Below are 14626 nucleotides of genomic sequence, written 5' to 3' on the forward strand. Positions count from 1 at the left end.
GTGAAGCTGTTTCTTTCTCGTTTGCTGTTTTTTGTGTCCCATTCTGATCAGGGTGCATGCTCCAAAAACCAAAGAGCAACGTAAGATTGAGTATAGATTAATTTTCATTGTCTGCGCTCTGCAGAAATTTAACTAAAGGTTGAGAGCGTCTCTGGAGGAGCAATCAAGCTTTTACAGCTTAACAAAAAAAAGCTTTTGTGCTGCTGTCAGTTGTGTTGATGGACTATTTTTGTAGGAGAATTTTTTCTAGGCACCAGAGACTCAATCACCCATAAAATGAAAAAATCATCGCTGCTAATAAGAGTGAGTCTGTCTACACAGGAGGATAAAAATGAAACTACTTAAGATTAAGAATAATCAATAGGTTTTGACAAACCAATAGAAGTTATGTGTTATGCAAACCTCAGACACTTCTCAAAACAGCAAGAGAAAACACAAAATCACCTTTGAACTTCACCTCTGTACATACTCCTAACCATGCTCGCAACTAATGGCAGACCAATAAACAACTTGGTAAACAAGATTATCAGTGAATTTTTCAATAGAGACTTCCTAAATTGTAGTTGCAGTTAAATGAAGAATCAGCATGACACAGGGAAAGCACGTTAAGCAGGGAGGTTATTAAAGCGCGTGACAACACACAAGTGTGTGTGAGTCTTTTACTGATTGCAATGGTCCTAAAACTGGTTAATTATTAAAATGTCTGGTAACATCACATGACTCATTGGGTGTAAAGCATCAAGGACAGCTATGTTACACGTGAAAACAACTCATGCATGTCGTTATCCAGTGTTTATCCAATTACATTGACAAGGACTTGATTTTAAGATATCTGTACAAAGGGTAGGACACTCACAGCAGGAAAAAAAGATGCAGCTTTTTCAGAGAAATGGTAAAGCTGACTGTAGCAGATTTTAATTTTTTTTTAATTCATATTTTTATTAAGGTTTCAAAAGCAGGCATTCACAGTATGTACATCATGTAAGCATTCTTCATACTTAGGTTATCTGCCTTAAATACTGAAATAGTATTTTAATTTACATCCAAGTCATAAGGGAAGAATACTTACAACGATAGAAGTAATTGAAACCATCACATAATCCGAAAATCAAAAAACAAAAAACAAAACTAACAAACCTAAGAAAAGAGAAAAAAAACCCAAAACAAAACAAAACAAAAAAAAGAAACAAAAAACAAAAAAACAAAAAACAAAAAACAAAAAAAAAACACGGATGTGTTGGTATGGGGTGATCCTATAAATATATATACATACATCATAATTATTGGTTTGTAATAGTAAAATCTGGCCTATGAGGCGTGATATATTTAACCCAGTTTTCCCAATATGATGTAAATTTCTCCAGCTTGTGGTTAACAGAAGCTGTTATCTTTTCCATGTTATAAATTTCCATTGTGATTTCCATCCATGTACTTATGTTTGGGCTCTCTGGGGATAACCATTTTCTGGTGATATTCTTTTTACAGGCCACCAATAAAATATTTATTAAATGTTTATCATATTTAGGCCATTCCTGAGGTATATATCCAAAGAACATAGTCTTACTCTCGAGAGATATTTCACGTTTAAAGATATCCTGTAAGGCATTATGTATTTCTCTCCAATAATCCCTCAAGATTGAGCAGTCCCAGAAAATATGGTAATGATTTGCACTTTGATTTCCACAGTTCCTCCAACAAGCAGGGGGGTTATCATCATAATGAGACTTCTGAGAAGGTGTTATAAAGTATCTAATTAGGCACTTCCAGCCAAATTCCCTCCACTTTTGTGAGCTGGTACACATCCACTGATATCTCCATATTGCCGTCCATTCTTCCTCTAATATTTTTATCCCTCCTTCCTTCTCCCATTTTGTTCTAATATATGAAGTCGAATGTGGTTTCAAATCCATTAGACCCTTATAGAGACATGATACAATTGTAGCAGATTTTAAATATGATAAAAGTAAAACTCAGAGATGTAGATGAATATTTGAATAAAAAAACCTCTTCTCTGACTTTAAAAACTTTTCTGGTTCCACTTATATATGTACATATATACACACACATATGATTGTTTTATCTGTCATCAAAACTCAGATTAGCTTTCCTTTCTACTGACACGTAGACTAAACTATTATCAAAAATGTACTTTAATAAGAATAATCACTCTGTACTGCCCTTATAATAGAGGATAGAGCGTTTTGTTCACTTGTAAAAAACTTTGTCTCTGACCAGACGCCACCAGCTGATAAGCAAAGATAAGCCAAACAACAACAGAAATGTCTGTGCAGTGTGTCAAAAGTCAAATAAAAACAATTAAAGAAACTAGCTTTTAATATTTCAACCAAGTCAAATCATTTTAGGGAAAGTTTTTTGCATAATGCATAATATTTTTTTAAAAGACAGAAGATGTAATCTAATATGAAAACTGTTTTTATTAAAAGAAGAAGAAGAAGATGAAAATGAACAGAGAAAAAACAAAAACAGGAAGTCACAACTGTGCATTATGTATCACTTTAAATAGGGAGTTATGTAAAACTGATATTTTATTTTGCCATTTTAAAAAGCAGTTATCTTTCATTAGGAAAAAAATACACATTTTCAGTGTAGAAATCAACTGTAGTTGAACATACATGGGGGGCATTACTGTAGCAATGTCATTTGTTAGTGTGCAGAGAGGTGTGAATCTGTTTGACCTGGATTAGTCTGTTTTATGAATGCCTATAAAAAAAAAAAAAAAAAAAAAAAAAAATCTATTAAGATGTGAGACCAGAGGTTCATGACTGTGTAAAATAACAGTTTGTGCATACATAGATAATCAAAACAAATTAAAACTACAATGAAAAGTTTTTACCTGTGTAAAAGACTCAGTATGTGAATTATACACTAATAATAAAAAAAGAAGAGTACAAATGGCCTTATTATTATTGAAAACTTTACAAACTACACATTTTTTCAGCTTCTTATACTCCTCACAGCTGAGGGGCTTTTTAAACATCTCATATTTACAGAATCTTTTACACACACACACACCCAAAAAGTGAACTTTTACAGATTTGTGTACACATCTCCTGTATGTTTAAATTATTAACATATTTTAGCAAACCTGTTTTCCAAATCCTATAAATCAGACTGCACATTCAGACACATGAGTAGTTCTCTATGCACATTATTGGATGATATCACTAGAGAAGTGCTCCCATATATAGACATCATATTATTCACAGATACTCTGTGAGATGCATTAATGTCTTTGCTCTTTAACTGGACAAGGACTGATTCATTGGTGATTTTATATCTTAAAAGAAAAAAACAAAAAGCAGAGCTTTCTGGCGATTATGACATTTATTTATGGAATTTAATCAGTACACATCAGTATTATTACTCATGATTACTTTTGAGGTATTTTTTTTTTCCAGTCTATCATGACTGTTATACAGTCACAAGGTATTTTTGGCTATTGCGTTTAGAGTTCGGACTTTGCTCACATCTGCCACCTTCAGGCCGTACTCAGGTGCTGAGAAAGAAGCTCCCATTGAGACGCAGGTGTTCCTGCACAACGTCAAGAGAAGAGAAGAAGAAGAGAATTATATAGAAAAAATAATAATTAGATCGACATGAGGTTGCAAGAAGTCTCCTAATGCATGCAACCAAAGGGACAGATCCCACCTCTCGCCTGAGACTGGAAAATAAACACACCTGAACTTCATTGCAGATTCCCGGCTGGAGCGGGCTGAGCAGTGAAACTCTTGAGCCCCTGACCCCTCTAATATTCTCTGTAGGTTCCTTTCTGTGATGCCTCCTCCTGTTATCAAAACAAAAACAGTGACAGTGAATAAATAAATAAGGTTGTAAAAATTCACACATAAATAACAAAGGAGCAATGGCGGAGGCACTAACCAGGCATTATGATAATTCTGCCCTTTGCCTGTTGAGTAGAAATGATGTGAAAATTAAAGGTTTTATGAAAGATCAAGAACAATAACCTAACAGCTATTAGAGTTTCATATGTCTGCATGTAAAGAAAGACAATCATATGGGTACACGTACTTGATCAACAAGCCGTTTAATGAGAGGCAGTCCCTCCAAAGCGGAGCTGTCACAGCCACTAGTCAACACACGCTCGAACCCTAACGATATCAGCGCCTCCAGAGCTACTGCTGGGTCATGAACCATGTCAAAAGCTGCAGTAGGATCATGATTAGTGTCATAATAAAAGCCCAGGCTTAATAATATATCATTAAGACGTTCTATACCTTTTCGGAGCTATACCTGATAATAGCATTATGTAAGGCTTTTATTCCATTAAGAATTTGTGATGCTTTTTAAGTGTAACTGTAGCTGAAAAGAATTTTAAAAGCTTAAAGCTGAAAAGCACTTTGAAGAAGAAACTTTTACCTCGGTGGAAGGTGACAGGCAAGGGACGGGCAGCAGCTAGTGTGCAAAAAAGTAAGAAAACAAAAGAAAGAAATGGAAAAGTACAAAATGTCAAACAAAAGTGCAAAACTGTGAAATACGACTTGTATAATATAAGCAATATAAGCATTTTTTTCCCTACCTTTATGAAAGCCATCACTCATAGCCAGCTGTACTGCTATACTCTATATCAAAGATTGTTGGCTTCACTTTTTTATACTGCATATTGCAAGTAACAATGCAAAGATAGTGATAAAAACTTGAGAGAATATATAGTGTCTGATTTTTGGAGGTTAGCCCTACCATGTTCTGAGGTCTCAGTAGGACCTTTGGAAATATGATGAACTCATGGTGCTGGTTGATTTCGCTTAACATGGGTCACAACTATCTTGTGGAGATGTAGTGCATTTCCTTCTCTGGAGAGCTGACATATGACGGGCTACATGAAACCTTGTGTGAGATTAAAACTGGATTACCAAGCCTGCTGTAACACGTCTTTACCTGTGCATCTTCATAACAAGTGGTGTCCCATAATAAATTAGCTATATTTGCATAGTAAAAATACAAATATTGGATACTCAAGCCTACTAGTTCAAACTCTCTGCACTCCTGACAACCTGTAAAATGTTCCTCTTTCACAAAAACAAAATTACTGAAACAAACTGGTGTCTGTTTCAATGTTATCCCTTAACTAACGGCAAAAATACAGAGCAAAGTGTCCATCAGCTGATTGGATGATTTGAACTTTTCTGGTATGCTTTTCCATACATGTGAATGGGTTATTCAGACCAAAACAATGTAATTTAATAAATGTTTTGGAGGTAAGCGAAACAGTGTGCAGGAGTTACATTCAATTGTTTTGCACACTATCATGTCTGCACCTCCTAATACAGTTTCCGGAAGATCTTTTGTTGATCCCTTAATAAATAATTAACCCAAGTTAAGGTCAAACGCTCATGTTTAGACTGCAAGTGCTTTAGGCCTTGTAAATTATTTGTTTTCTTTTTAAGTGAAAACATGTGAAGAATGAAGGGTCCAGAAATATTGGCTCTTGTGTGTTTTGCCAGCTTTTTCAGAACTTTACAATTCAACAGCAAGTTCATGTTTATTTTTCTTTTTTGTGGCTAAATAAAAGGTGCCACACTGAAGGAAATGGAAGGAAATCTGATGTGACTTGATTAATATAGAAATAGTCCCGATCAAAAGTTTGAGACCACTTGAAAAATGGCAACAATGGCCTGTTTCAGTTTAACCGTTGTTTTCAATAAATTGCAATCTCAAATAAATGTTTTGTCTCACACCCATTTCTTCTTGTTGCATGTTGAAGCTCTACTTGGAAGCTTGTTAAGACCCAACCATGCAAAATATTACTTTTTGCCATTTTTCAGCATTTGATTGGGACTGTATTATGGATCTGTCTTATCATTGAAAAGTGACTAAAAATCTTGGACATAGCAATGAAATTTCTGTGGCTTCTACACTATTGTGATAATATTTTGCCTTTCTGACTTGCATTTCATTTTTTAGGAAAGTATATTTACAATATTGCAGTATTGGAAACAATCTGGGGATACTATTTAGAATAAATCACAAGTCTCTACAATATAAACCAGAAATATTTAATTTTAAAAGAAGGCATATGTTTTTGTGTACTCTTTCTAAAGGTTGATGGTGTTTCCTCAATCTATCGAACTCATAGATATAATTCTTATAACTATTGGTTTATTTTTAGTGTTACTGTATATATTCTGTCTGGCCTTTTCATTGTTATTTAGAGTGATGTAACAAATCAGGTCAAATATATAAAGAGACCATACCCAATAACTCCATGCAGAGCTCTGCATCCACCCGTCCATCTTCTGTCAAGGCACCCAGAACGAGCCCATCGGCTCCTTGGCTCTTCATAAGCTCTATGTCCTTTCTCATCACGTCCACTTCAAGGTCGGAGTACAGGAAGTCGCCCCCACGAGGGCGTATCATTACATAGATGGGGATTTTGACATACTGCTTCACTACATGTAGCACACCTGGAGTAAAGTACAGGTGGAATTATGTGTCATGCAACAAATGCCCAGGCTTCCTATATAAAATAGGATAATGCTTAGTACAGACTATGGACTACTGAAGACATAGTTAATTGGGTTCAAGTTATAAAGGCATTATATGTATTTATATGAAACTCTGCGAATCAGAGGGTGGAATAAAATTGTTCAACAGTGGTTGCTGTATTGGACTAAACACAGAGAGTAGGTATGTATATTACACAGTCATAATAAACTGGTATGGCACAACGTAGGGGAAGCAGCGGAAAAGAGAACATCAAAAGTAATAAAAACCAATAATAGACATGAATAGACATAACAGCCAAAATAAAACTCTCCACAGCACAAGCAACATCCATCATGTCTCTGACTTTATCCCACCAAACGGAACCAGTATGACCTTCAGAGACATGATGACAGCAAACCTGCAGAGAGGTAAGAACGACAAGGATCTACACACTTTAATGCTTTTCTTTCATGAACTGGGCTGCAGTCACATAGAAAGAAATTGCTTAGGAAGGTTTCTAACCGACTGAAGTGTGTCTAGGTGGCATAACAAGAGCCAATCGAGTTCTCTAAATACTAAGAAAAGGTTTTTATTCTTTTATTTTACCTCTCAGCAGAGGCTGCATCAGAGCAGGCTTTATGAAAGAAAAGGACATAATGACATCCCATAATTCAAAGAGATACACTACCTGACTATTATTAAAAACAAACATAGCCATAATCGACAGCTAACACATTAACTGTGTTTTTTTTTATTCTATTTTATGTCATAGTCTGCTGATGTTTAGATTTGTTAAAGGGTATATAAACCCACAGGTGACCTCTAAACATCATACTCCTACTTTTGAAGTAGAGCTGTGTGTAAGAACAGTCAAATTCTATGTGCATCCTGTTCTTTTTTCCTAAGTCCTTATTAGATCTCTTTTTCCATGGAGGTCATAGTAATGTGATTGAGAAAGGGTAGAAAGTCTTTTTGACCCAAGCCTTGTCTGTTAAATAGTATTTAAGGATTTTCCAGAAGATGGCAGTAATGCAACTTGGCAAGTTCCAGTTGACTAAAACCTGAAAGATCTGCTGGCGCCTGATGCGACAGCTTTTCTTTTCTTTTCTTTTCTTTTTTGCTAGGGGTATCTGCAGATGCTCACCTAGACTCGGAGTGAGCCCACCCTCCAGAAGACTAGAGCACAGCTCAAGTCGACCCGCACCTGCCAGGACAGACAAGTTCTGATTACACCTATATAGACTTTTACAGCCTGTAATCTTTGAGGAATTAAATAACACTGCGTGCCAATTTAATACTCATGGTAGAGATATGTCTGAGCTAACACTTCAATATTATGCAACCGTTAACTCTGTTTTTAAGTAGAACTGCCTGTGCATGACCAATCTAGCAAGCACGCCACAGTGAGTTTAATAATAGTACGGCATGACAGTGTTCACTACTGTTCACTTTACTGACCTCCTCGTTCAGCATTGACAGCAGACTCCACTGAGTCCACGCACACCTCCATTAAAAAGCACTCTGCCATACTGACAGTCTAATAAGAGACAGGAATACAGTTAGTGAGCAAACAAGATTACGTGAAAACTCCTCAGTTAACACGTTCATTCATCTTTAGGTTTTAACTACTACTACAGCTACCTGTTAAATCCACGTCTTATCGACTCATGGAACCGTATCAGTCGTTTAAAAACGATATGAAGTCAGGTCATGTTTTGTGAGACTTACTTCAGCTCATACAGCTAGTCCGTAGATCACCGTTTTCCGGGTCGTTGAATTCAAAACACGCGATTAGACGGGTGATAATATATAAACGTTTTATGATGCATTACTGGGCGAAATGCGACGTATGCCCGCCCATGCAGGATACGCCTGAACACAAAACAAGCCCCCCTCCCCCCCAAACGTTCTAGTCTGTGTAATATAATTTCGAAAGCCTGGTATATTATTTATATGTATATATATTTTGTTGTATATATATATATATTTATTTATGTTGAGTATGTTTCGTTCCTGACAAAGAAAAAGACATAAATTTTATTTAGTGAGTAAATTTCTTGTGACGTCAGAAGGTCAAAGTTGAAACTGGCCGTTAGGAAACCAGCCGGGTGACAGCACAGTAACAAACGTGCTGAAGCTTTTGCAACACTGTTGGATAGCTTCAGCACTAGCGACGAGTCTTGGAGCACAGAGATGTTAATTTCGTCGTTGCGGACAACAATTTTTTGTGGGTGCAGAAGTGCTGGAAAGGGCTTTCAGTACAGCACCGTGAGTATGACTTGTGTTAGCCGCTAATTTTAGCCAATAGCTTAAGTAAGCGTCATTGGGAAGGTCACACGCTGCCAGTAATATACACAATATGTCACATTACACATCTGTCAGCTGCTCTTTGTTCAGCTTTGTTTTTAATATGTGTTTGAATTAGTTAGGACAGGTAACATTAGGTGTTTAGGTGTACTCAAGAGTAGTCACGTCCAACAGCTAACTTACATCACCCATGTCTAGGCAATGCAAACTCTTAGATTAGCATTTGAGCTGAAAAAATAAATTCAGAATGGAAGAACTAATATCATAGACCCTTTAAGAAGGTTTTTGATTTATCAGTAACTAAATTTTCAGAAAAGATAGTGATATCAAATTCAGCAATACCGTAAGCCTTTGTTTATAAGCTTGAAGTAAAGTAGGTTAATTAGCTCTTACATATCTAAAACTATAGAATCACCTTACATGTGTTGTGCTTTCGTAATTTGTTAACATGCTGCTTATATGCGAGTATATGTGTGTGGTGCACTATATTGGAGGACAGCTAGACACTGGTGAGGTGTGGGGTAGCAGTGACAGATGGGTTCAAGGTGGGGGTGTCACTGCATCCAAAGCCACAGTGAAGAAGAAAGTGCAGGCAGTCGTGGGTGTGGGTGGAGACCAATGCCAGGGGTGATTTGTGACAGATAAGATAAACCTTTATTAGTCCCACATGTGGGAAATTTGTTGGGTCACGGCAGAAAGTGGACAGTGCAAAGTTACAAGCAGCAAAAATTAAGAAAATCAGTGGAATAGGATAAAAGGAATAACATGCAATATAAAATAGAATAAAATACTATGTTTCGTCAGATAAATTACACTTAGTGGTACTGCACGTGTGTGTGTGTGTGTGTGTGTGTGTGTGTGTCTGTCTGCATATGTGTGGTCATCCACAGAGTCTTTGTTGTGGAGTCTGACAGCAGATAACAGGAACAGCTCAGGTTGAGCGGACAAAATTAAAGAATAAAGGTTGAGATGGGTTGGACATGTGCAGAGAAGGGATAGTCGATGTACTGGATGAAGGGTGCTGAGTGTAAATGACATTTAAAATGACTTTTTTTTTATTTTTATAATAAGGTAAAGTTGAAGCTTTAATGCTTGTGTTGTCCATCATCATTTCAAGCCACTTCTCCCTTTTATTTACATTAGCGTTCACCGCTTCGAAAATGGCTCTTGAAGAGAGGTCACAGCACCGTCACAGTGGAGGGAGGAACGTCCACTTCAGCAGCAGCAGCTTCTGTCCCCAATGCAGCCTCAAATCGCATAGTGGGTCGATGGTTACTTGGCTGCAGTGGACTGGTGGTTGGGGCTATTGTCTTGGGTGGTGTCACAAGGTACGCACGTTTTAAAATTAGTATGTCTGTATGTACTACTTACTCACTGAAGTACTGTTAACAGGCATTTACTACATTGCTGTATTTTTATGTATTTTTTTTTTATTAGACTGACAGAATCTGGGCTTTCCATGGTTGATTGGCATCTGGTGAGAGAGATGAAACCACCACAGTCAGAAGGAGAGTGGGAAGCTGAGTTTTCAAAGTACCAGCAGTTTCCAGAATTCAAAATGTAAGGTCTCATTTTTCAGAATCACAGTACATAAAGGCCTGATAAATTTAATTAAATGTGTCTCTGTGTTATGTATTGGTCTGGCCTCTAATGCGGCAATTAGTTAATTTGGTATTATTATGTGTTTTGTTTGTTTAGATTGAACCATAACATGACTTTGCCAGAGTTTAAGTTTATCTTCTACATGGAATGGGGACATCGTATGTGGGGCAGGCTGGTTGGCTTGGCATACATCCTCCCTACTATTTACTTCTGGAAAAAAGGATACTTCACTCGCTCCATGAAGGGAAAAGTGCTGGGTCTTTGTGGATTTGTCTTCTTCCAGGTAAGACACAGCTGTGGAAATGAGAAGATCACTGGAAATAATCATTACCTCATGCCTGATTTAGACTTCTGCAGTGAATCTTTGTTGAGCCTACATCATAACCTGCAGAAGTAGCCATTAGTAAACTTATTTGTCCCTCAATGCTTTCTACCTCTTTGTGCATTCTCTCACTTATATTCTGGTAGTTGCAGCTTCTTTTCACACTGACATTGCTGACATTTCTGAGTCCTTATATTTTATGCTATAATTATCATTCCGTATATTGAGACGTTAGTCTGTCACTGACAAGTTTAAAAACTCCGGCGTAAAAGTAGCCGGAATTGTACAGAAGGAATCAGCTGTACTGAACAGGCTGCGTTGTTAGTTTCAGATGTGTTTTGGATTTACGTCATAGCTAATTCTCAGTCACTTATAGCATTGTTTTTTTTTTCTTTTTTCTTTAAATAGGTTGATTGTACTAATATTTAATTATTGTCACCATCGGGTTTATTATAAATGTAAAGTAAGGAATGTGTATACATGTGTTTGTTTTGTCAGGGCCTTCTGGGGTGGTACATGGTGAAAAGCGGGTTGGAGGAGAAGCCCGAGTCTCATGACATCCCTCGTGTCAGCCAGTATCGTCTGAGCGCCCATCTTGGTTCTGCCTTATTGCTCTACTGTGCCAGTATGTGGACAGGGCTTACTCTGCTGCTGCCAGCTCACAGGGTACAGAGGGACTCTTGCCTACAGAAAAAACACAAATGATAAATTTTGGAGAAATGTAAAGTGAAACAGTCTTTTTTTTTTTTAACTTGAATAATGGCACCTTTTTCACAGATAGCAGAAACCAAAAAACTCATGCAGCTCAGGAGGTTTGCCAAGGGTACTGGTGGACTCGTCTTCCTCACTGCTCTTTCAGGTAATACTGGATCTTAAGAGAATTCAGTGTCACAAATGGGGTCGCAGAATCTGTCTACCGAAGTGCTGCTTTCAGTCTCAAGCCACTTTGGGGAAACAAAGTGAACTACCTGTAACTACAGCAAAATTGCACAGAAATTTCTCAAAAAGCAGGATGTTAATAGTGAAGACGACCATCATAGAAGCATAGGTGTTCTTTAAAGTGGCACTTGTTCTGACAGAACATAGGAAGCTCTTGGTAAATGGCAATGATGCTAGAGGAGCAGTTAGAATTTGACATGTGCAAATGGTTTTCAGTCCCGGAAGAGTAGGAGTCCACAATACATCTTCAAAGTGTTCTGCTTATTTGCGTCTGCAAAAAGCACAATGTGTTACATAAAATTCTTCAACTGTAAATTCACAACAAGACTGACTAATGAATACTAGAGTGACAGTCACTCAGTCATTCATGGCAACTCACAGCTGACTCCATTAGAGTAACCCTAAGTGTATATAGTGTCACATTTCCTCTCTTAACAGGCGCATACTACGCCAGTCACCTCACAGTCTGTATGAAGCTTCGCACTTTGACTCTGAAACTTATGGTTTGAGGAAAGACATTTGGCCTGCTACCCCATGTAATGTTTTTGGGCTACAATTTGAGTACTGTATCTTGGCTTTTGGTAAATGTTGAAACAAAAAGTTTATTCATCTGGTTTGATTTTAATCGAAAGGTCTTTTGTAAAGTTGGCTCTTAGAGGGCAAATGGGTTGAGCGGCTGTGTAGAAAAGTAAAGTTAATGTAATTAAAGGCAATACAAATGTGGTTTAATCTCTATTCATGGAGATGTATTTGAATCATTTATGCATGTACCTTTACACAGGTGCCTTTGTCGCTGGTTTGGATGCTGGGCTTGTTTATAACTCCTTCCCTAAGATGGCAGATAGATGGATTCCTGATGATCTGCTGGCCTTCTCTCCGACCCTCAAGAATTTCTTCGAAAATCCCACCACTGTGCAATTTGATCATAGAATTTTGGTATGCTATTATAGCTAAAAAATGTTGGCATTTCATTGTTTTTATTCTAATTAAACATAATATTTCCAAGTTTTATAACTCTTTTAGATTGATGTGTAATGAAATGTTAATATGTACCCCTCAAGATGTCTTTTTCTTTTCTCAGGGGATTACTTCTCTGACTGCAATTACAGGCCTGTATCTGTTCTCAAGGAGAATGATGCTTCCCAAGAGGGCTAAGATTGCCATCAGCCTCCTGGCAGCAATGGCCTATACACAGGTAGGCTAGAAGACACTGTAATTGCTATACAAATAGGTCCATTACCCTTCAGTATAAACAAATTGTGCTTTTGTGCTTTTCAGGTTGCACTAGGTATCGCCACGCTGTTACTTTATGTCCCCACTCCGCTGGCTGCAACTCACCAGTCTGGCTCAGTGGCTCTTCTCTCGCTGGCTATTTGGGTTCTGGCAGAGCTTCGCAGAATGCCCAAGTAAATTTCTGCTGTTTTACAGAGAAAACCTATCCCTGGTCGCTGCAGGTCAAAGTTTTAAGAGGCAGTAGTGAACTCGAAAAACATGAAACTGTGTTCTTTATTTAATGATGGACTTTTCTGTATATGCTGAAGCATCTGTTCAGTGGGGTATGTCAGCCCCCACTTAAAAAGCTCAAACAATTTCACCCCTGCACATTGCAATCTTTTTTTCCCCCAATCACGAGTAATAGAAATCACAATACAAGTTAAACTTTATTTAAATAAAGATAATATTCCTAAAGTGGGGAAAAAAGAAATCACATTCATTAAATTCAGTTTTACTTGAGATTTTTTTTCCACCGGTCATCCATGTCCCACTTGCTGTGCTCATGATACTTTACACAGGAGAGTCCTTAAAAAAAATATGCATCAAGGCCGTCATCAGAAATACACTCAAATGATTGCGAAAGCTTTTGCTGTCAGAGAAACCCAACTTGTGAAGTGTTTTGCTGTGCCAGGAATTTCATTAGAACATACGAAACAAAACAAAATTTTCAGCTTTAATAACCTGGCAGTTGAAGGCTGTGTACATGGTTTGGAGTCAGCTGGTTCTTCAGAAATGTAGACTGAATTACTGTATTTGTTGATGCTCACACTTTTAAAAAATGTTCTGGATGACATTTTGGTTATGAAATTGTCACATGGTCGGGTGAATCTGCATAGATACTACTGCCTGTTAGTGGAAGGAGACCTGGCTCCTGGGATGGTTTATGTAATTATGTATATTTAAGCTGTAAATGTTTCCTGTTGACATTATGATGAATCATAATTTGAATATTATTATGGACATTGCCTATTTCCCTTTTTTTGGACTCACAGATGTGGAAAAAGGGGGAATTTATGATGACTCTCCCAAAGCACTGAAAGTGTACCAGAATGAATAAAAGCAGGTCCTCACTTAAGCTGATATACACTGTTTTTTCCTGCTGTGACAGGTCAAAATGTCAAATGTTATTGCTACAGGTACTTTGTACTTTATCTCACTGAAAGGACGTATTTTAATAAAGACAATTTATGTATAGTCTGATAAATTCACACGCCAGTCCATTTTGCATAGTAACTGTGTTTTTTGTTTTTTTATTATCTCTGTACAAAATATACACATTTTGAATATGCTATGCAACCAGTTTAGGCTAGCTAGACAGTCAGTACCACGGGTTAGTAGGTTTTCATTGTTCTAGACACAGTACATGCGGGTATAGACAGGTTTTCCTTGTGTTTGGGGAAAATAACGTAACTGTGGGCAGGAACAATCAGAGCCAAACCATTCTTCCAGAACGTATAAATGTAAAAACTGCAGAACATAAAAAAATAAGAAATTGCAGGGCCGGAAGTGCATATTTTAACCAGGGCCGTTATAGTGTGCTCTGAGAGGAAGGAGACGTTGGGTGAGTGGAGAACATTATTGCTATTTCATGTTTGTTTCAGCTTTTAAGACACTTGGCCGATTTAATTACGGCCCGAGTGCCTCACATCATCTCACATTTGTGTTGCTTAGTTCTAGTGTGAAAAGAAGCAAATAAGTGGTTGCAAATTGCTCTAA

General features: G+C 37.4%; 2 protein-coding genes across 3 annotated transcripts; one reads left to right on the plus strand and one right to left on the minus strand.

Annotated features, from left to right (window-relative positions):
• Window positions 1–2709: 2709 nt before the first annotated feature.
• On the minus strand, window positions 2710–8331 carry cutc (cutC copper transporter homolog (E. coli)). 2 transcript variants are annotated; one of them, XM_085428169.1, is made up of 9 exons: window positions 8194–8331; window positions 7924–8002; window positions 7610–7669; window positions 6234–6443; window positions 4399–4434; window positions 4051–4184; window positions 3901–3928; window positions 3700–3805; window positions 2710–3552 (listed from the first exon to the last, which is right to left on the minus strand). In XM_085428169.1, the coding sequence occupies exons 2-9, from the start codon at window positions 7991–7993 to the stop codon at window positions 3441–3443; spliced, it is 756 nt and encodes a 251-aa protein (XP_085284295.1). In that variant the 5' UTR covers window positions 7994–8002; window positions 8194–8331; the 3' UTR covers window positions 2710–3440. The 2 variants fall into 2 exon arrangements, with proteins under 2 accessions (XP_085284295.1, XP_085284294.1); XM_085428168.1 differs by having other exon boundaries at window positions 8107–8248.
• Window positions 8332–8549: 218 nt separating this feature from the next.
• cox15 (cytochrome c oxidase assembly factor COX15) lies at window positions 8550–13449 on the plus strand. Its single transcript, XM_085428172.1, has 9 exons — window positions 8550–8733; window positions 9916–10100; window positions 10210–10332; window positions 10471–10657; window positions 11195–11362; window positions 11474–11555; window positions 12417–12571; window positions 12717–12830; window positions 12914–13449. The coding sequence occupies exons 1-9, from the start codon at window positions 8659–8661 to the stop codon at window positions 13043–13045; spliced, it is 1221 nt and encodes a 406-aa protein (XP_085284298.1). The 5' UTR covers window positions 8550–8658; the 3' UTR covers window positions 13046–13449.
• Window positions 13450–14626: the final 1177 nt, after the last annotated feature.

This window comes from Rhamphochromis longiceps, linkage group LG13, assembly GCF_057381845.1.
Source record: "Rhamphochromis longiceps isolate RC_006_pf linkage group LG13, R_longiceps_female_GT1.1, whole genome shotgun sequence".
NCBI lineage: Eukaryota > Metazoa > Chordata > Actinopteri > Cichliformes > Cichlidae > Rhamphochromis > Rhamphochromis longiceps.

Bases quoted from the DNA above. Each gene is read 5' to 3' on its own strand.
- cutc (XM_085428169.1), bottom strand. From the start codon at position 7,993: ATGGCAGAGTGCTTTTTAATGGAGGTGTGCGTGGACTCAGTGGAGTCT. The intron at 4,185-4,398 runs GTAAAAGTTTCT...ATCCTACTGCAG, and splicing joins GCCTGTCACCTTCCACCGAG to CTTTTGACATGGTTCATGAC. The intron at 3,929-4,050 runs GTACGTGTACCC...TCTACTCAACAG, and splicing joins TTAAACGGCTTGTTGATCAA to GCAAAGGGCAGAATTATCAT.
- cox15 (XM_085428172.1), top strand. From the start codon at position 8,659: ATGTTAATTTCGTCGTTGCGGACAACAATTTTTTGTGGGTGCAGAAGT. The intron at 11,556-12,416 runs GTAATACTGGAT...ACCTTTACACAG, and splicing joins CTTCCTCACTGCTCTTTCAG to GTGCCTTTGTCGCTGGTTTG. The intron at 12,572-12,716 runs GTATGCTATTAT...TTCTTTTCTCAG, and splicing joins AATTTGATCATAGAATTTTG to GGGATTACTTCTCTGACTGC.